This window comes from Manis pentadactyla, chromosome 9 (assembly GCF_030020395.1).
Source record: "Manis pentadactyla isolate mManPen7 chromosome 9, mManPen7.hap1, whole genome shotgun sequence".
NCBI classification, from domain to species: domain Eukaryota; kingdom Metazoa; phylum Chordata; class Mammalia; order Pholidota; family Manidae; genus Manis; species Manis pentadactyla.
The window spans coordinates 106986835-107010042 of record NC_080027.1 but is presented as its reverse complement, the minus strand read 5'-3'; the positions used below and the strand labels follow the sequence as shown (position 1 = coordinate 107010042).

Sequence of the window (23208 nt, the reverse complement as noted above, 5' to 3'; positions counted from 1 at the left end):
CCCTAAACTCATCCTGGTTCCATTCCCACTCCTCCCTACAAATGATCTGCAACCAGACTTTCTTCTCTCCTACCCTGGAAGAAGATCTCAGAGGCTGGTTCTCCACCTGAGACGGGACCTCATGCATTTTCATCTCCTCTGGGACACTATCGCCTGATCATTTTCTCTCTCTCCTCTATCAGATTCTCCCCTCAGCACAGCTGATTTCATCTTAAAATATCAAGCCAACCAATAAAAAATAAACAACCCTCTCTTAGTCTCAAATAATCACCTTGTCACAGCTGTCCTTTCTCTTCCCCTGTACAGCTAAGGTTCCTGAGGATTCTGTACTTAGGAGGCCTACTTTCTTCCTCATTCCTCACTCACACCTTAACCCACTGATGTTTCACCCATGAAACTGCTCTCAGTAAGACTGCTAACACCTTCACGCTGCTAAAACAACAAACCTTTTCTGTCTTCATTTTACTTGCTCTGTCTACCGCATTTGACAAAATGGACCCACAGTGTTTCTGAGCATGGACTCTGGGCCTTGACGGCCTGGCTTCAAACCCTGGTTGCCCCATTAAGTGACCCTGGGCAAGTGACTTAATGGATGTGTTGTCTGTTTCTTTATTTGTAAAATGAGAGTAATAATAATGCCTACCTCAGAGTTGGCATTCAATAAATTATTATTAACAGATTAAACAAAGTGTTATTTATAAAGTACTTGGAAGAGTGTCTGGCCCACAGTGTCTGGCAAAGTTGACCTCTCTCTCAGACTCCCTTATCACCCTTGGCACTCTCTCTCGGTTCTCTGGCCCTCAAGATATCCAGTGAAACTGACCTCCATGTCTCTGGACTTGTGAGACATTAAGTTAGTCTTGGACTTGGAATACTTAAGATTTTTGAAATCCAGTTCTCCTCTAAGACCACTCAAGTGAGTCACTAAGTTTTATTTTTCTAGTTGTTACAATTAAAGAAAAACTGACTACCTCTTTCCTTAAAGGCCGTACACTAAGGCCTCACATTTAGAAGAATTAAGAGATCTGGTCAGTCATCACCTTGGTACTAAGCACCACAGACCATGTGCAGAGTTGAAATGGCTCTCGCTGCCACTGCTTGCAGACTCTGGATCACCTGCCCCCTTTGCACCCTGAACCAGCCCACAGCCACCACCAGGCGATGCGCGGACCTGCTGATGATGCTCTTCATCTGGCTGTCCTTCTCCTCCTGCTGCCTGCGGAGCCGCTCCTCGCTGTCCTCCAACCGGGCCTTGTACTCCAGCAGCAGCTTCTGCATCTGCTGCTCCTGTACCAGCAGCCGGCGCTCATACTCCTCCAGCCGCCGGCTGGACACCCGCAGGCGTTCCTTCAGTTTGGTAATTTCCTGCTCATACTAGAGTAGAAGAGAAGAGGCACCAAAGAAAAGGGGAGAGAAACTGGAGTTACACTGGTTTTAGAAATCTGTGTTTACTTTTTAGGTGATGTACCTGGATGCTGTCTGAGCTCCCATTCCATGTGCTGCTAACACTCTTTAAAATTATCAACAGGCATAAATGGTAAGGAGCTCTGCCCTCCTCCTAAAATTACATTTTTAACTTTAACTTGGCAACCCAAATCTATATATTTATGTCTCTCTCTCCACTTTGAACTACCAGTTGCTGTAAGCCACACCCAATCTGTGATTGTATGAAATGAGAGCAGGAGACAAAGATCAAGCACTTAGCAGCCTGACAAATCACTTTAAATAAGCCAAAAGCCAGTTGTGTGTAAGGGAGAAGATTTATGTATCACCACCTGTACTGTAGGGTCTCAACATATCTTGCCATTCCTTCACTTTACTGGAATCAGTCCTTTAGAGAACAAGCAACATGTCTATAATGTTAAGCTACTAAATCAATAAATAGAATTTTATGGCAGAGCAGGCTATTGTTGCTTTCTCCCTGACTATAAAAGGGTAAAATATTCAGGGCACAAACACTAAGCAAAAGGCCTACATGTTCTCTCAGGCTGATTCCTACTGCCTCTTGGCTCATTTTCATGGTTTGGTTCATCTGCCTAATTTGGTAGTGCTTGCTGGAACACATATGTCTGTTTTCTCACTAAAGCTTTATATAAATTTATATAAACTAAAGCTTTATAAAAATTTTCTCATTAAAGCTCTATTCAATTAAATTGGTTACATGGCCCTTTCTTGTACTGAAGTTGCTGAAGTTGGAGCATAGTGGAATGTCAGACCTCTTGATGAGGTGAGAAGCATAAGCCTTCCTTAGATGATCAACTTAAATCCATTAGTAGTTAATGATAAAGCTATATGGCACTTCGTAAAATGCAATCTATTTTCACATAATATTCCACACAATCGACAATCAGATGATAAGTTTCTGCTTACTCAACATCAAGGTCCTAAACTATGCTTGTTAATCCAGAAGGTCAAAGGGGACAATTTTTAGGACAGTTTAAAGAGGTAGACTGCATAAACAAGCAGAGTTTAGAGTCATGCTGGTAAGTAAGCAGAAGCTAATTGTCTAGTTGTTAATTAAATGAGATAATGCCATACATGATGTCAAGGTTCTTGTTTGATAATCCTTTTTTTCCATGCCGACTTTTCTTTAAAACAAAACTGAATAGATAATGTCTTTTAAAAAATCATCTGTACAGTCATAAGTTCTTTATTCAAAAACAAAAAGACAAAATTATTCCTAAGATATAAAAAGGAAATCAATTCCAAGAGTAATGTTGGCCTTACTTGAAGACTAGCACTAAATATTCACCTAGAACTACCAGAAATGAATAGCAGAGTATTCTCTAAATTAAGGCAACCTACATAAAAATAAAAATACAGCTAACCCTCCCCACCCTTCAGCTTGATGGGCATTTTTCAAATTTTTACAGACACTACTGAATCATTATACATAGATATGAATATGATGATTCGCAGAAGAGGCAGAGATGAAGTTGAAGTGGGGAGATCATGCTCTTGGCTAGACAACCCTTTTGGTGGCCTCTCACTGTGGGGGCATTAAGTCAGTAAAGACAGACTAGGTTCTACCTTCTCAGCATGCTTGGCTTCATCTTGATTTTGCTCAGATTCTTCCACATCCTCTTCATATTGCCCATTGTTCAGAACCCAGGCTGCTGTCCTCTCTACTGGGGACATTGTGGCAGAGTCCACAGGAGACTGAACCTGCATCAGAAATACCTGCATTAGTATCTCCCCAAACAGCTCATCTACGATCTATGTTTCATAAAGAGAGCTATTTTTGGAAGACATACCTTGACCCCTGTTTTCTAGTAAATGCTCTCAGCTCTCAGTAATATTTTATTAATGCCAGGGCTGGGGGTGAGGAAAGAGAATATCCATTTGTACAAGAATAAACTATTCCTATGCATCACGTCAATGAACCTGCCTTTTTCTTGCTCTGAAGAAAGCCAAGGCCTTAAAATTATTAGTTAGTCCTGTGGTCCAAACTACTAATGAAATTAAGATGATGACAGAATGAGAGGAAAAAAGCACAACTCGGTTGATTGCTCAGGTGAGGAAACATCTGTTTAACCCAGAGATGATCAGAACCAAAGAACTGATTAATGTCAAACAAACTCACAAGGTGCCTATTTATGTATCAGAATGGCAAATGCTGAATTTTCATATTAACCCTTTAGAGAAAGAGAAAAAAACAAAAAAAGTGATACTGTTCTTACAAAGTTGTAAAAAACGGGGTCATTTTTACAGAGCACGGACTTCTTGATGGGTAGGACTACTCAGAAATCCACACTGTAGCCAGAAAGTTTCTTAATGAATAGAGGATCAAAATAATAGATATCAAATTAGTCTAAGGGATATTTCCATCCAGTTAGGAAAGCTAAATACATTATCCTTTTCTAATAGAGATATGTAGAATGATAAGAATTCTGGCCTTTAGTAGTAAACTCAGCCACTTCAATTGTTACTTAATCTCTTCAATACTTTTTTCCTAACTTACCGAAAAGGGGTATGTCTGGGATGGGATATATCACCATCACCACATGTCCTGATCATCTCACAGGGAGTTGTAAGGATTGAGTAAGATATTGTATATGAAAGTTTTTGGAAATTACAGAGTATTGTTGAGCTTAGATGTTATTACCATATTATGTTTGGAAAACTGGCACTGGATATAACTGATATTAGGACTACTGAATATTAGTGCTCTTTCCACAAAAAATGCTGAAAATATACTACAGATTCTTTTTCTCTTGCCTGCCTTAGGGAGAGAACAAAAATTGTACGTGAGTTAGTCTTTATAATTAAAATGGATTTCTATTTCGAGGATCAAAACTCTATAATCTCATAATTGAAGAGAATTTTCTCCCCCATGCAGAGCTACCTTAAGAGTCTTTGTATCTTTCTGGAACAGAACCCAGTTAAACTCTAAATAGATATTTTAAAAGAAGGGGTATTTTTGGTGAATTTGAGATTTAGAAAGAATAGATGAAAAAACTGGTTTCAGAGACTGAAAGGTTATCAAAGATGGGTTGGAAGAGATCCCACAAAAATATGCATGCAAAAGTAATATGAGGGTATTTCTTAAAGGTCTGAAGAAGAACCTCCTGGTTTGGTTGATTTACAACCAGATTACAGATATGTATCAATACAATGTATGTATCAACAACTCCTTAGGGTAATACAGGCTTTTAATTGTTAAGTGAGAAGCTGTAAAATCAAGAAGCTTTATGCCTAAGGCTCACACAAGCAACTGTGAATGAACAGCTAGACATTTTCTTTAAAGCCTTTTTCTCCACCATGTCAAGAAACATGTAAACAAGTCTTAAACTTCAGTACTCTCAGTTCTTAAATGCCTACCTCTATCTCTACTATGGTAGGTAGATGTGTTTTTTATACTTCGTTCATTTGTGTATCACTGACATTATTTTTGTTATAACCACATTATCCCTGATATATTAATGCTGTATATGTATGATCTCTTTAAAAAAGCCCTTTTCAGTTAACTAAGTCCTTATACTAAGCAATAGTATTAGTAAAAATCTTGAGTTTATATATATATTTATAAATATATATATATTTATAAATACATTTTTATATTAATAGTTGTATGTTTTTCTAATATGTATTACAATAACTACATGATTAATTAAATAAAGACCTTTAATGTTTAAATAATTTTAAGTACCACACTTTGGGAACACTGGCCTACAGGATATATTGTCATCTATAAAAAAGAAGATAATAATTACCTACATTAAAACAAATGAGATATCAATAAAAGCACTTTGTAAAGTGCAAAGTATTTCACACACACACACACACACACACACACACACACACACACACACACACACACACACACACACACACAGTTCTCCCCCTACTGGATTTTAAAAGCAGAGGAAAATTAATTGCTTTAGTATGTTACAGAAAATAGTTTAACCATAAGGTTTTTATTTGATATATGTACACCTGAAAGACAAAAGAATGTGGTTCTGAGTCTTAATAAATTAATAGAAAGTCAATATTTAAAGGAGACAAATGTCTTTTTAATTTTATAATCTTATCATTTTAGCACATAGGACACAGGAAAGCTGCTTTTCTGTGAAAATAGGATTTTCTATTCAATAGCAGTTTGAGATAGAGTAGCTACTAAAACTAATAACAACTTTACTGTCTGGAATTTTTTACTTCGAGGTAGCTAATTCAATAGGTTTCTCCTTTATATAATTAACAAGATATTGCTTGAATGAACTTTCTTTTCCTGTGATTTGTTATGGGTAACTATTTATCGAGTGCCTATAAAAGCACTGCAAACTAATGGTATTCCTAAGAACACACTAAGGAAAGATCTCAGCCCCTAAAAACATTAAAAACAACAACTCCTTAGGGTAATACAGGCTTTTAATTGTTAAGTGAGAAGCTGTAAAATCAAGAATATTTTCATTTTGAGATAAAGCAGGGAAATGGGACAAGGGTCGTGCCACTGTAAAATCTACTTAGCCTGCAAAAAAGTCCCAGCTTATTCTTTAACTTAATCTATATGCTGTTCTTCCTTTTCTTCCAGCCCCCTTAATCAATTAAGGAATTTTGTAACCAGGACAGTAGAGAGACCTCTGAAGTGTAAATGAACCTATGTGGATAAAGAATGACAAGATCTGGACCAAGACAGTCACCTAAATAACCCTATTCTTAAGACAAAACTTCAAAGGAATTATGAATCATCTGTATATATCATGCCTTATGCTGACCACCCCCACCAAAGGGTCCTATAAAACCCCAAACCCTAACCCTTAAGCGTGTCTCCTCTCTGAGGTTGCCCACACTACCGTCTGAATGTGTACTATCTTATATCAAATAAACTCTCTTGTTGCATAAGCTGATTGTACTTGTCTCTGAACTCTCTTCCATAACAAAGACAAGAAGTCTCCAACCTCCATCTCTGGTGGTAAAAGTCTTTGTCATTTTGCTATTTCATTGAGATTCCTAGACTTAAGCATAAGTCTTCACTCTCTCTGCCCTACTTCAGACAAGTAGGAAAGGGCTATTGAGATCTCTGATCTGGGCTTTCAAGTTCCCATTGCCTAGGTGAACTGTGTGGCTGTACCCATTATGCTCTTTAGTAGTCTGCCTGAAAATCTTTCTTTGCATTGGGAAGTTCAAAACATAATTCACTCCATCCAGGGATCTGTGGCTCCCCCAAATCCTGGGGTGTTAGGGGCTTAGCTCCCAGGCTGTGCAGGTTCAAGAGGACTCTGGATGCCAGGTGACTGGCTTTAGGAGATGGCAAGGGATTTGCTCTATGCTGAGCAGGAGTTCAGTGAACTTTCCTTTTCTCCTTCTGCTCTTCCTTGCTCTCTGCTGCCTGCATAGCTGCTGCCATTCACTACTACTCTTGTTAAATGAATTCCTTCCTTACCCACACTCGTCAAACCTGTTTGATTATTCATTCTCAATCAGAGTATCAGAGTCAAGAACCCTCTCCTGCCTGAGTTGAGATTTCACCTAGTGCACAGGGACAGACCTCCCCAGACGCAGCTGCCTGACAATAATTTCACTGGTGATGGTGGTAGCTACCTTATCTTCAGAAGGACTATCAATATCAGTAATCCAGTGATCAGGAAAGACTATTCAGTGGGACAATGGAAACTAGGCATTTGGGTCTATTCCTATCTTACTGGTTGAATCTGATTTTGAACTACTTCCTAATACATCCTAGCACTTTGCATAACATACGGTAGGTGGTCACTAACTGTTGGAAAAAAACAGACTATTCCTTGTCTTCATGATTAGACCTTTACATAATTATAGAGACAGAAAGTAAAGTAATATTGAATGAATCAAAAATAGTTACTGTGTTATACTGGAAGAAAAGAGAGGTGATTTTTGTTTCAAAATTATTCTTTGTTGTAATACATTCTTCACATGAAAAAACTATATACTATCTTCTACCTTTTTCTATTGGACTCACGTGTGCTTATTTCCCAATTAGACTGTCAATCCTTGAGGCATGGCACCATATCATATGGATTTTTAAATGGTAGTAACTATATATATGCACAATAGATGCTCCATAAAATACTATTCATTTATTGATACTCTGGATTTCTTTTATAATTCATTATTGAAGTATAAATTTAAAAATTTATTACTAAGACAAAGATATTGTTTTTCCTTTAGTCCTTTGGAAATAGGCTTTTTCCTCAATGGTTGTTCCATTTCTTTTACAAGCTGGATAGATAGCAAAATTTACCATCTCTAGTTTAGAGTCAAAGAAATTGAGAAGAGAAGTTGTAAGTGGTTGGGATCACATTTTGCTTAGCTACAGCCTTTGGAAGAACATTTATATCCACTGACTTTCAACAGTGGATCATTAAAGAAAATGAGGGATGAAACATACAAAAAGAAAAGGAGCAGGAATTCCTATCAGGAATATTTCCCTTTGAGACAGAAGTTATATAGGGTTTCTCTGGGAAAAATAATAATGCTATAGGGCAAAAGGGGCAGAGACTGCAGTTTCACTGATTCTACAATGAGTCATAGCCTGGCTATTTGAGAACAATTGAGAACAGGCCTTGCTCATATTTAATAGATATAAGTAAGACTTGTTGGTTTCTGCTTCTCCATAGTCTGAAACAGTCAGGTTCCCCTAAATGAGTAACATTGAAAAAAGGGCTGGCTACATTAATAAGTTGGTAGAAGAGGGTTCAACAAATCCAAATGCGAAAACTGCAGTATCATCCTGATAGGCTTGTCAAATACCTATTGTAAGAAGCCCTCAAATTTAAATTTTCAAATTCAAATTTTAAGGTCAGGTAACACGAGTTGTTCAAGATATAGCATATTTTGTGAATAAAGTCTATTACACGCTTAGAGTACATGATACCTAAAGAACAAAATGTAGTGGAAAATTAGGAACAAAAAGAATCCGATAAGAAGCCAAAAAGGGTAAAAAAAAAGAGTTTCCTGAAAAAAAATTCCTTCTCTGAAGTTTGCTTCACTAGGATTTTATTTCCTTCCTACTCAGTAGATAGAGACTGAAACTAGTTAGGCTGCCAACAGTGGTTGCTCCTTTGTGCTCAGATACAAATGGAATTTGCATGGGACAAAGCCACTGGTAATTACAGACGCCTACAGAACAGTTGCCACAAAGAAATCCTCTAGTTTTTGGGAGAGAAGAATTCCCTGACACAATTTGCAATTAAAATGTGTAAAGGAATTTGCCTAAAAAATGTGCTGATTATACAGAACTTCAGAGTTCTTCATGGGGGTGAGATAAGAAAAGCAAGCAAGAAACAGAAAGATAAGGAATAAAAAAAATAATGTGTAAGTTTAAAAGAATAAACCATCTGCACAGAAAAAGTGTAGAAAAAACAGAAACTTGAGTAATCAAAATACAGTGATTTATGCCTTAACTGATATGACAGTGGCAGTACCAGTACCAGCAAAGGCACAAACAAAGGTGAGTATTTGTGCTGGGACATCTCACTGGGGCTGTGCCACACTTTGTGACAATATAATATAGACATTCCCCAACTCGTTAATGGCTGGGGTACAAAAAATTTTTAATTGGTTGTTTGGAGACAATGCGTTTCCTACTCCCATCTGCCCAGAGAGCCTTCTATTCACCCACAGAAACATGTGCTGAGTGCTTATGTGATAGGTGTTATATTTTCCGACAGGACAAATACTGTAAGTGATAATTGGTTAGAGGTGATTTCACAAAAGGTTAATTTATAATATTAAATAAACAATCAGTATGACTCATGGGCCCTGGGAATTAAGGATTACCTGGCACATGAGGAATGGGTAAGCTTTCCTCTTTTCTGTCCAGGGATGGGCTTAAGTCAGCTTTCGAACAGCACATGGAAGGCCCTTTCCCTTATCCTGTCCTTCTCTGCCAATCTGATAGTATTTTCTGCCCCCATCTCATCCTCAGAGCCCTCATGCTGCACTAGGACCCCAAGCAGATGCTGACCTGCACACAGTATTTCATCTGTAACATTACTTACCTTTCTTTTCACCTCTCAATAAACACTTTGATTCTCTGAAAGTAGTTGATCTCAACTAGCAAAAAAGCAATGTGTAAACTAAATCATAATATGGTGTGAATGACTGATAGCTTCCTAACATACACATTAAAAATATATATATGAGCTATATAAAAAAGATACATATAAGTATTTAATAAGCCTTTTCATTATAGATTATCTTTCTTCCCTTTCTTTAAATGAAAATACTTATTACATCAAACGAATTGGTCAAAGTTTGGGAACTATAACAAAGTAGAAATGAAAATTTAAGACTCAAGGAAAACTTTATTTCAAAGGAAAGAATTACCAGCTGGGAGCTATTGCCCAGGAAGTCAGCTAGCAGAATTGGCTTAAGTTAGTCATGCTCTTCATCCTTCCTTTACTTCTGTATCTATGGATACTGTAAATCTTCTAATTTTTTTTAAAACAGTAACTTTCAAAGTAGGGTCAAGAGCTCTGATCAAAGCAAAGTGGAGGCAGAAGCAGCCAAATCAGTAAACGCCTACCTACAAAAATGCAAACACGTTAAAAGAGATCTGTCAGGTTTCACTGTAGCCTCCTCTGACCAGTGACCTTGATGGCAGGAGGATTTGTCATAGAGCTCTTGTAATCACACAGCTCCCTAATACTCATTTAGATTTGAAAAAAATTCAACAGATGCAAAGATTTTTAGGAGAACAATCTTTTTAAGATGAAATATACATAGATAAATAAACATTCTTAAGATTATTAGTTTGTTTCGAAGGAACAAAAACAGCAGCAGACTCACAGACACCAAGAAGGGACTAGTGGTTACCAAAAGGGAGAGGTGGGGAGGCGGGTGGGGAGGGAGGGAGAAGGGGATTGAGGGGCACAGTATTCACCATCACAATATAGGTAGGTCATGGGGAAGGCAGTACAGCATGGCGAAGACAAGTAATGACTCGATAGCATCTTACTACACCGAGACAGTGACTGCAATGGGTGGGGGGGATGAGGACTCGATATTATGGGTGAATGTTGAAACCACAATGTTGTTCATGTGAAGCCTTCACAAGATTGTCTATCAATGATAATATAATTAAAAAAAGATTATTAGTTTGTTTCAAAGAACAAAATATGTATTGGTGCCTAAAAATATAATATGTAAGGAAGACATGATTACATTCTTGGGAAAACTTTTTTATTTCTCAAAAACAAAAAAATCTGGAAATCTTATATGTAAACATATAAACAGAAATACAAGGGATTTGTAAATGTTTAGAATACTTGTCAGCCACCTGTGTTTCTTTTTTACCTGTCTCCTTTACCTCACCTCTGTAGGTGCTCAGTTGTTTATTCTTCTAGCCATTTCCAGGAAAAGGCACAAGGGACTGGATATTTCTAGAGGGAGCTGGGGGATGGAGCTGAGAGCAGTTACATTAAACTCTTGGCTCACAATGTACAACTTTATTCTGGAAGCTTAAGAAAAAAAATTCAGGATTAATGTCCAGATTTCTAAAATATATTCTAGTTAATTTGGCCTATAGATTTCATAAAGTGTCTAATATCCAACATCACAGATCTGTTCTCAGTGCCAACTGAGGTGGCAGCTCTGCGGCTGGAAAAGAAGGAAGGACCCCTGCGTGGCTGTGGTTAATATGCGAGTCCTCCTAAGGACAATGAGTCAAGCTACATTTGCTGCCTCACCTAGCCAGAAGCTCCAGAAGCTCCCAAACTTCTCATTTCCTTTTCCCATTTAAAGGTTGCAGAAATATTTCTAAGTGGAAACCTTGTTAGTAATTGGATTTCCCAGTGATTTCTATTAGAAGAACCAAGGAAACTGCTGGACCAAGTAGAAGCCAGATCCCTTTAGCACTCACCCCGACCTGCTGAGTCTGTTGTCTCTGGATTGCTCTCACTTTGGGAACAGGGCTCTCTCTGGAGGAAGAAGACTGCTGCCGGGACCGGCTCCCATTCTGCACGGGTTCAGCCACCAGGGCTGCAGATGCCACAGACATGCTCCCTGTGCTTCGCAAGGATGCACTGTGGGGCAGGGATGGCGGTGCTTTGGCTCGGGCACCTAACCCAGCCTGTTCCATTTTTCGGATTTGGGCCTGCCCAGTACTGTTTTGCCGTGGCAGAGCAAGAGGTATGTGTCTGTCTGGCACAGTGTGCCGCCTGGAGAAGTCCTCACTTTGAGTGCTACGTTTGGTGAAATCCTCCATGCTGCTATTGCTGGGTCCGCTGAGTTTGAAGTCCTCACTGTTACTTTGGCTTCTGGAACTGGCAGTGCTTAGGTTCTCCAAACTGGAATCCACAGAGGCCTTTGGCATTGCTGGCATTGGGTTATTGAGGTGATAGACAGGGTTCTGGAATGACAAGGGTTGGAGGCTGCCTGGCTGGTTCAAAGCTGGGTGCAGGGGCCTCCTCACCTGGGGTGCGCTCTGGGGAGTGCTCTGGGTTTCCCGCAGTTGTTTGATGCCGGCCCCCTGGGTCATGGAGAGCTGGCTTCCGGTCAAGCGCATAGGCACATCGAGCACAGCAGGCGCATGCTCCCCCTGAGCAGCGCGAGTGTCCTGAAGGTCCATGAGGGAGATGCTCCGGCCATTGGGAAGGCTACTTTCCTTTTCATCCTTTTCAGAATAAGTCATGCTCTGCGAAGAGGCTTGCTGAACCAGCAATAATGTTTTCCCTCGGAAATAGCCATCCGTGTTTTCCTGGCTTGGAGATTTCAGTTTATGCAAGTCACTGTGGAAAAGGAAAGAACCTTTAATTACTTTTGAAGCAAATTCAGTATAGGTAGGATTCCTCAGTTCAGCCACAGGAGCTCTTCTGAAGGCTCAAAGGCCCAAAGTGGTTTCTAAACTCAGATTTCATTGTTATAATTCTTAGAATAAAATCCAACATTTTTTGGTGTTTTTCTCCAAAGGTGAAGAATAACACTGTAACCACCCCATCACTGTTTTCTAGACACCAGTCACTTCCTAGTTAGGTTTTAACCCCCACCAAAGTATTCCAACTCATAGTTAATTGGTTCTGTCTAAACCTTCAAGAGAAGATCTGAGGGCATAAGCAAAGGGTCACAGCTAAAGAGACAAGTTTTGACAATGCAGAAAACAAAGTTAAGCATCAACATTTTATCTATCTACCCAGCAGACACCACCAGTTGTAAAATGATTTTAATTGAGATTCTTTAGATTTGTGTTATGATATATGAAAATATCAGTATCACAGAGCCCTTAGTATTCCATTAAACAGGATAGTTTATTTTTACACATTTGTTGAACCCATTATAACTAAAATATCATTCTAAAAAATAAGTATCCTAGGTCTTGTGTATTATTATGACAATTGGATTTCTCTCAGATTATATGGTTCTTTCCAACTGATCATGACTTTGAAGTTGTAAATTCAGTAAATAAGTTAAATAGACTTCTGCCAAATCTCTTTCTTTCTGAGATAGTAGTTCAAATTCCATCATACCTGTCAATGGGGTCTTCAAATATTTTCTGCAGCCCAGAGGACAGACTTCCACTGACATTTGGGCTGGAGCTATGCTCAGTGACGCGTCTCAGTTGCTGTTGTATTGGTGTAGGGTTAGTCAGAGATTTGGTAATATCGGCAAGAATACGAGGGAGAGGTCCCAATTTTGCCACGGTTGCCTGTAGGAAGGAATTTTCACCCTAATTGGATAATAAGCATTGCGACATCCACCAAAGATTGTTTGTGGGACAACGATGCCCATTGATGGAAGGGTGCAGGTTGGAGGGGAGGGTAGGTGTTTGCATATGGGAGTGGCAGGTTCATAGTGTGGTTATGGAGCAGCGGGATCATGGCGTCGAGATGAATGGAGGAGGCGAAACAAGGTGCAGCAGACATCGAGGAAAGAAAGGAAATAGAAATTAGGATTATGCAAATAAAAATTAAAAGACATGCTCAAAACAACCAAACTAATGCCATTCCAACTAAAATAGGCATGCAAAGCAAACTAAATCTTTGGGGGCTAGCAGATGAAGGTGGGGGAGGGTGGGGAAGAACCAAACACCTTCTAAGCAAAAGGGACCTCAAGACGAAAGGATTGGCTAGTATGATGAAACTTCCAAAGAAAAGGGACTGTGAGAAAAGAAATGCATGCCAACATACAGGAAGGTGTTGCATTCAGGGGTCCAGAACACTGCAGGGCACACAGTTGAAATTGCCATCCATTATCCCATGTACTCTTGGGAACTGTGACCTATTGCCAACTGGGTTTGCATCAGCAAGACAATTTTTTTTTTTAACAGCAAAATCAGTAAACTCTCTCTATTTGATATGTCTAGATATACTCCTGGTTCCGAGGACCAACCACAGGTTTAAAAGGAGAAGTGTGTTTACACAGCAAAGCCTGATAAAAAGACCCTGACCCCTGAATAAACCAAGCCTATTTTACAAGATATCTGTATTTACATTCCACTGATGCAGTTATTCAACAAAGAGTAACTTTTCTGTACTTATGCTTTATACACCTAAATCATTTTTTCCTTTGGGGAGTTCTTCTGCTCATGGAGTCTTATTGGACCCCCAATTGTAGGGCAGTTTTAAATGGCTGTCTCTGGGTCTCCTGTCTCCTCAACAATCAGAATAGACTCTTCAGCCCTGCTCAAATGGGTACAATGTCTCCTCAAATGCTACCTGAAGAATGCCTTTACTTGCTCAACTTTCTTGAGCCATGATCCATATTCAAGGAATTTACCTTCAGCATAGCTACAACTTAAAATCTAGCTGTCATTTCTAAAAGTAAAAAAAAGGGATCCTCAAGAATAAGGAACAGTTTATTATTTTACAAGTATTTTAAGCACCAGTGGACACCCTACGATTTACATTTCCTCAGGGAAGTGGTCTTTATTAATAGGTTTCACTCCCCCAACCCCATTTTGTTGGTGTAACATTTTTAAGGATAATAGGAAAATGAAGGAAAACAAGATCTTATCACAGAAAAATAACTTTGTCTTTTGAAGTTATTCTAACATACCACCACACATATTTATAAAGCACCTGTATCAAACAAAAACATCAATAGTAATTACTGTGACAAACCTAGCCAAAAAAAAAGACTATTTTCCATTACAATATCTATTCCTTTTTGTAAAATTTCAGAAAAAAATTATTGGCATGGTGTATATATATATATATATATGTATGTATTTAGCTATTAATATAATAAATTCTTAGCTTACAGTCAGAAAATAAATTATTAAAAATGGTAGCTGTTTTCTGTATTCTCACTTCCCATCTGTAGAGAAAGAAAACTTTGGGATTTTCAGATCCTATGTAACTATAGTGCTAACAGTTATATTAAACCCTCTGACTTGCATTAAAAAAAAAAATCTCTTGGGTAAAGCTAATTAAACATGATAGTCTCAGTATTTTTCTAAGTCTACACTTTTGTTAGAAATTGCTTTATGAGGTTTAATCTAATCCTACTCTACCTGAATAAGGCTATACACACAATATCTTGTATTAGTTTCTAGGGAATTTTTAGATATGTTATATACATTTACTCATTTACAGAAATATACACTCCATTAATTCAGGTAATTACTTAAAAATATATGCTAATAATTTTATGGATTTCTAGAATTTCCTGGTTTGCAGGGCACATATTTTACTCAGAAATGATAACCATTTACTTCCAGACTTCTAAGGATAAGAGGTTGCTTCCAACTAGCAGACAGTTGAGTGCTATATCACTCTGTGGCAACTCTCCAGAATTCAGATACATTATGGTTTTCTCTCTCCCAGCTCCCATTACTAACCTTCAGGCCTACTTTACCTTATCAAGTTGGGACACTACTTCCCATAGTAAGGAATGCAAAACTGAAAGCTCTCGGCCGAGGTCAATGTAACCATCAAAGCCTGGGGTATTTGAGATGGTGTCTGGATTAGAGATCTCCAAAAGAAACCGCTTCATTCCACCCCATTCATGTTCTAAAAAATCATTCATGAATGCCATGTATTCTTCTTTGTTACCAAATCTGAAGTACAGGAAGAGAAATGAGAGAGAACACTCAGGAAAAGAGATGTGATCATTTTCAGTTGACCATATACCAAGCTATAACACTTTTTATTTGGGGGAGGTAAATAATTTGTTTATTATTTGTAAGTGATAAATGCTAAAACATATTTTCTTAATATTACTTTAATACTCAAAACCTTTAAATAGCTTTCTGTTTTCTGTTGGGTAAAGCTAAAACTTTTTTTTCTGGTACTTAAAGTTCTCTGTAATATAACTTTCATTTACCTACTAAATGCTCATCAGTATTAACCTTAAATATTGTAGGTTCTTAAAAGTCTCCCAAATACATTATATTCTTTTTCTTCTTCAAATCTTTGCTCATGCTATCTATTTCTGCTAAAGAAGAACTTCTCTTTGCCTTTAGAGATTCTAGCTTACTTCAGGACCTTTCTTAAGTCCATAGAACTTGTTCCAAAATAAACTAGAACTACTGTTTCAAGAATTGCCTCAAATATGGATAAATATGTATATTTCTGCATTGGTTTATATATAAGGTACACAAAGTTAAAACAGTGCATGTCTGAAGAGCCACTGTTCATACAGAAAACAATCTGTCTCATAGAAGTTCTAATTTTTTCAACACATTGCTAATAGAATCTTGTCTTTAAGCTCCAACATTGAGTAAACCTGTGATTAGTTCTGCCAGTGTGAATCCCTTCTCAGTGACTGCTTAAAATTATTTTCTAGGAATTAAAAAATTATACAAACTTAGGAAAAAATTGGAAACAATGGAAAGTGGAAAGAAGTAAGTTTGAGTGTACAACTCTACCACCTAAACATATCTGCTGCTTACATTTGAGTGCATTTCCCCTGTTTTGTAACTTCCTTTAAAAAAATTTAAATCTATGGAAAATTTGAAAGAACATACTGAACACCCATATGCCGTTCATCTACATTAACTGTTAACATTTTGCCAGGTTTACTTTCACTCTTTCTCTACATATACATATACTTTTTTCTTTTTATGCTGGACTATTTTAAACTAAGTTGCGGGCATAACTTCTAAATACATTAGCACCCACCCATTTCTCCAGAATAAGGAATAGCTCTTACATAAACCAATGCCATTATCATGGTAAAGCTTTTAAAAACATTATTCATAAATTATCTTATATATAGTCCATATTTAATTGCTCCCAAAATGATTTTTATAGATTTTTTTTTTCCAATTCAGATCCAATTAAGATTTAAATATTGCATAGTCTCTTTCAATCTATTACAGCCCCCTCTATCTTTTCTGCTTTTCATTACATTGACATTTTGGAAGAGGCTAGGCCAATTGTCTTAGACAATGTAACTACGGAATTTGATTATTCTTACCAACTTTTTATACTTAGATTTTTGTGTTATCATATTGCTGGGATAACAGCCTATGCCCGATTTGGTATCCCCCCCTTTTTTTTTCCTGGCTAGAGTTTCTAATAGCACTTTTCATTAAATATAATTGTATCTTTATCACTTCCATATTATTGGATATTCTTTGTAAAAACTATTTGTAGTGGCTGCAGATAGTCTACTGAATGCATGTGCCATAGGTTACTTAACCATTCCTCTATAAGATGAATGTTAAAGTTGTTTCCAATTTTTTCTTGCTATTTTAAACAATACCACAAAAATCTTGTAACATGAATTTTGAGGCTCCCCACTCCTATCCAAAATTTAGGACTCATGCATTTTTTAAGCAACGTTTTTTAAAAAGTGGTTATGGCAGCAACACCTACTTGGCAAAGTTGGCCAGGTTCTGAATGACCTTGGCAATTAGAGTCAGAGTCCGAGACGTGCGGTCATCAGGATACTCCTGCATAAGGTTGAAAAGACTGGGAGACATAATGGCTGGGCACAGAAAACGGAGAAACAGTGAGGCACTGATGAGTCGCTCGCTGATGTCTTGCTTGTCGCGGTTCAAGCACTGCTGCTTCCACGATGCAAATACTTCTTTCAGTTCCCGAGGGAAAACACTGGCAAAAGGAAGATCAAAACCTCTAAATACGAAAGTACCATAACCCCAGAAAGCACAAGCAATTCCCCTCTGGCCCAACACATCTCTGCTCTAGAGCCAGGCTCTGAGGAGGGCCTAGTGGAAATAGCTCTGCCCGATTCATGGCTGAGAGGTGGTGGCCGATTCATGGAAGTGATGGAGACTGGAAACCCAAAGCTACAAAACTTAGGGATGGGTGTAAATTTCATTTTGCAAAGTGGGCAAATGGCATGAAGCTCCTGACTAAACCACCTGGCCTAACATAGCTCACCATAACCTCTAAGACTGTTCACCCCAAATCTCCCCAAATCTCACCAACTGCTGGGGTTGGGTCAATGATCAAAGGATCAAAGGTCATTACCATATCTTGAACACTACTAAGTATTTTAGAAAGCCACTAAATACTTTGGCATTAGAGGATGTGGTGCTAACATAGATAGTTCAGAGGTACTTCTGTTTGCAGGGAGACTGAGGTTTTAGGCAGGATTGTATTAGGGAAACTTTCAGTTTTTCCCCTAAGCCCTTCCTAGGCCTGGGAAGTAACAGTTAACACTGCAATGGCTTTTATAAGGAAAAATGTAGTTCCATAAGCAGAGGATGCAGCATTGACACCTGCTCACCAGTAGGAGTTGATGATCTTGCAGAAAGCCAGCTCACAGCACATTTTCAGGTTGCTCTGATGGTCTATCAGCTCGCTAGATGAACATTTGCTGGGATCCACTTCACAGTTTTCATCTGACTCATACAAAGCTTTGATGAACTCCCCTATTTGAAGTGAGAAAATGACAGACAGTGTAACTATATATAGTGTGTCTTCCAGTCCTACAGTATATAATGGGGAATTCTTTCTGAGACCTGACATGGAGGACGTGAGGTTGTCCACAAAGGGTTACTGCTTTGGAACCCATGAGTGACTGCCTCCCATATATCACATTTATTTTCCTTATGCTGGAGTGGGAAAACAGCAATTACTAACATCATCACTGTGGCACTTATAATATTACTTTAAACAATGATACAACTTTAAATCTTTTATCTGAAACTGCAAATATATTTAATTAGCAGGAACTTGTTATCTAAGGCCCCTCTTAGATAATAAGGTCCCCCTTAGATTAATAATGTTAATGTTTTAGGAGAAAAAATAACTCAAACTTGATGAATAGCATGCCTAAGGTTTTAAGTGGTAATGCAGATCCCAAATAGAGATTCCAGTAAGGGTTTCAGGCTTACCTCTTGCAATGGGGATAGTTGTTCAATGTAGTACAGAACTATACCAGAACATCTCTTTACATAATCTGTATATGTTTTTCCAAATAAATGTAGCTTAGACGTTCTGTTCATAAACGCTGTCCTCTATAGACATATGCTCAACATTCCCTGAAAGAACACATCTTTACCATACCTGTTTACCTTCAATTACACACTATACCTTACATATGTTCTGCTGTTCCATGTTACACACAGTTTTGTGCATGTTTGTTCACGTGTGTGTAACATCTCTAGGATGAATAACCTTGGAGCTCAGGGCCTATATTCTGTTCATGTTCAGATCTCTAGCCTGAGAAATAGCTCCTCAAGCATTGCAAGTGCTTGATAAGTATTTATCAGCAATGGTAGCATATATTCTTGGGTTTTTATAGGTCTTTACGAAACAGGAGTTGATCTTTCAAGGATCCTTTCAAATATGCTCTATTACTCAAAGGTTCAGGCTAGTTATAATATCTCATGAGAGTGAACAATATTTCTACAAAATTAAGTAGCAGCAGCAATATGAAGAGAATTTCCTATCAAAATGGTTGATAGTGAGGTAAATGAAAGACTTAAAAAAAATAGCTAATGGTAGAGGACAGGAAGCAGTTACTTGGAAGAAAAATGCCTTGAGAACAGAAACTAAGTGGTACACAAGAAAACTAAAAGCTTTGGAGCCAGAGAGATCTAAGATCAAATCCTGGACCCATCATATAACTGACTGTGGGGCCTTGAAAAGTCACTTAAGTTGTCTGAGTTTCAGTTGCCTTATTTGTAAAATGGAGCTAATAACTCCCACCCTATAAGCTGTGTTTCATGCCTCAGATAATGCGCCTAACATGGTGCCTGGCATTCAGCAGGGGCTCTGTACAATGAGTATCATTATGTATAAGCGATGCAATTTTACAATAATTTTTTATAAAGTGAAATGACCAAAACAAAAATGTTTACCAGTTCTTATAAGATTCATATTTTACATGTTCTCAATATCTGCTATGCCTTCACACAATTTACCTCGATTTTTAAAGAGTAGCTAAATTTAAAGTTAAGATACTAATATCAAATAAGCCACATAAAAATGGCCCACTCTAAATTTCTATCACAAATATGCTGTTTAGTGATTTCCTTAAGGTTATATCTATCCTAGGGAAATAATACTAATATTAAAAAATAACTCATGAATTTTAGGAAAATTTCCTTTTGTTCTTCAAGAAAAGAGCCAAATAAATAACTCAAGTATCCTGAGTTAACCCTCTAAAGGGTTTTTTAAACCTGATTATGATATATTTAAAATCCTCTAAATTTGAGAATATTATTTTCACTTTTCAAACTTTAACCTGTGTCTGATAATGGGGGAACTACTGCACTGAAAAGGTGAACCTTTCATAGATTCATACTTAGAAGCCGCTCATCTGATCAAAAATTGAGACAGATTCAATAATCCATTGACGTTTGCTCTCCTGTCTCTGAAAAAGATCAGAGCTGAAGAAGGTGCTACATGTTGTTTAAATGAGTTTGTGCTTAAAATGTTCTTTGGTACGTTTTCTATGTAAAGCATTACCTCATTACTATCTAGTATTCAACCTGCCCACACAGAAAGAAGTCAGTCAGTAAGTATGGACAATTATTGCTAAAAAAGATGCTTCTGCTATCAAAGATGGAAATCAGGCCTTTTTAGGGACTTCTCTATTTCTCTCAGATGGTATTTCCAGTGTGTCACAGGGTATCAACACTCAATCGGATCTCAATCAGAAAGGCTAAAGGAATTAACAGTTGGAAGATTTAAGTCTAACTGAGGCAGAGTCTGTACAGTAAATAAAATGGGTTAATCATGATAAACCAAGATTTCACAATTGGCAACTTTCAACTTAATTTTCTCTGAGAATTCTTCAGATAGTATACAAATAGCATCAATTATTTTTTTTTTCAAACTATATGAAATTAACAAAACTTTATTCAGAGTGCTCAGCTATACTTAGGAAGTTTTTGGTTTACTGAGACTTCACTGTGAAGCCTCTTTTATTTACTATGTATTATGAAATCTTCCTCAATTGTGTATTAGAGTCTCCTGCCATAGCAAGCACAGTATCATATGATGAATATAATTGAATCCTTCTCAGGTAACTGAAAATTTTGTAGTTCTTCAGGGTTACTACTTGAAAAACCAATTATTACTGTCTTGAACCATACAAATGTGAATTTACATTGACTCTGACATTCTGTAAGTTGTTTTCAAAATAAAATTTGTCATAAAAATAAAATACGGGAGAAAAACAATTGAGAATCTAGGATGTTAAGGCTAACCAGAAATATGGGGAGTTAAATGAGAGGAAGTCAGCAGAATCTCCGCCCTGAGGAAGCTCACCAATTGATTTTGTTTATTCTCTTGGAAGCGGCAGCCCTTTTCACTACACTTGACTTTGCTCTTCTGTTATGATTCAGTTGGTAGAGATCTCTGTGGGGTTACCTGAATTTCCTTCCATGCTCACTGAATTAACTGGCATGTCTCATTGAGCCAATCAGCTATTTAATTACTCACTGTCCTATCAAAGAACTTGTATCTACTTTTCACTTGGAAATGATTTCATATGGAAATCCTGGTTAGCACATTGAATTGTAGAATATATATATTTGAATTTCAAGAAGTAGGTGGTCAACAAATATTTAGCCCTCTTCCTATAAAAGGGAGAATAGTGTTTGAGATGCTTCATCATTGCCTTTTATAAGGTAATAAAAATTATTAAAGCAAATCATGACATAATCCATGATATGACTGTAAGAAACTCTTTTACGTGAGACCATAAACCTTTCTGTATCTTTCCTAACAACAATTAAAATTCATTTTTGCTATTCGTCTAGTAAATTTCCATTGGATCTTAAACCAAAGCACATAATTTAGAGAAAAGAAAAGAGTATGAAGATAGGAAGGAGGAAGAGAAAAAATTTACTTCTCCAGAGTAGGAACTAATTGCTGCTAGAGTGAGTCTACTTCATGGAAACATAGTCGTCCTATTTCTCCAGCAGTCATTCACTTTTTACACTGGACAACCTGGCTCCTGCCCTTTTGAGGGCAGTGGCAGCCATCACTAGTGATCTTTGATGCCAAATGCAATAGTCATTTTTTCTTTTAATCTCTACCTTCCTCAGCTCTGACTCTACTCATACTCTCTTCTCTCTTAGTGTCTAGGATTCAGTACTTTACTGCTTTTCTTTCTGCATGCATGTATGCATGCTTACTTTCTCTCAATAGCTTCTCTGATTCCTCTTCTACACCATATATTCTACACCAGATGCATTGTAAGATCTGTCTTTGGTCCTGTTCTCTTCCTCCTCTGGTAATTTTGCAGTTTCAGGTATCTCCTCCCATGGGTAACTTATCCTAAATTTCAAAGAGCCAGTGAGAAAGATGGATGTGTTGGGATTTCTTAGGCAGAACCCCTGGGGTTTCCTACTAGAACTTCAGGTTGAATACATGTGAAGTAGAAATATTTCCCATATTTCAAGTCTACTACTTCCATGTTCTCTTTCTGTTAAGAATCTCATCTTTCTAGTTGCTCACAAAGGCCCAAAATTCATTGTAATATCTGATGTCCACCCCCTACTACATTCCCATAAACTGAAAAGTTGGCCAAGTCCTATCAATTTAACTTCTTAATTTTTCTCAGATTCACCTTTTCTCTTACTCTCAATGATTAACTTCATTCAGAGATAACAGAGAAAAGTAAAATACCTCATTAATAATTTCTATATTGATGACCTATTAATATTTGGATATATTCAGTTAAAAAATGTTATTAAAATTAATATTACCTGTTTCTTTTTACCCTCTTTATACTGTGACTTTTGGAAAATCTACTCACATGTGATTCACATTATGTTTCTATATGATAGTACTGCTCTATATTATGCATGAAGCACTGAGAATATGGAGATAAAAGAAATGACTGTGATCTAACAGGAACTCACATCTGCTCTATCATGGTGTGCCTCAAAGTGTCAGCACAGTGCCTTACTCTAGGGATCAATGTCTGAATTTCATGACCAGATCTGGAATTGCAGGTGTGTGGCCTAGTCAGTAAGAACTACTGATTGGACAAGAATTAGTTACTGCTAAAAATTCTAGAGGTCTTGGAGGTAGAAATAGGGAGTTGTGGCAATTGGCAAGAGTTTCTTCATTTTTGATGCATGACAACAAATGTTAACTCTTTCAAGACTAAGGTACTAAGGTACTATTTTTATATCATGAACGTTGGGGGAAGCAGGTCACCTCAGGTCTAGAGGTGGCACCCACTAATATTATGGTGTATCTCAGCATCAGGAACTTGAGGTCTGGGTAGCTGCATGGGCTTTCTCTTCCTGTATGTATTGTAATAAACCAATCTGTTCCCCCTACACTGGTGAGTACTGCAGACTCCTTACAGTTGAAACTCAAACTTTAACACTCAGTCAGCTAGAACTAAATAACATGC

At 37.6% G+C, this 23208-nt stretch overlaps 1 protein-coding gene across 8 annotated transcripts in view; it reads right to left on the bottom strand.

Moving 5' to 3' along the window:
- Positions 1–23208, bottom strand: part of RASAL2 (RAS protein activator like 2) — a 386187-nt gene that overhangs the window by 11081 nt on the left and 351898 nt on the right. For 5 of the 8 annotated variants that reach the window (XM_036916767.2, XM_036916772.2, XM_036916764.2 and 2 more), the window contains 7 exons: positions 18112–18256; positions 17235–17471; positions 15271–15472; positions 12942–13141; positions 11339–12206; positions 3031–3165; positions 1172–1374 (listed from right to left, as the gene is read on the bottom strand). In XM_036916767.2, the coding sequence (XP_036772662.2) occupies positions 1172–1374; positions 3031–3165; positions 11339–12206; positions 12942–13141; positions 15271–15472; positions 17235–17471; positions 18112–18256 (1990 nt within the window). The remainder of the gene's footprint in view (positions 1–1171; positions 1375–3030; positions 3166–11338; positions 12207–12941; positions 13142–15270; positions 15473–17234; positions 17472–18111; positions 18257–23208) is intronic. The other 3 variants (XM_036916768.2, XM_036916773.2, XM_036916766.2) reach the window with 1 other exon arrangement.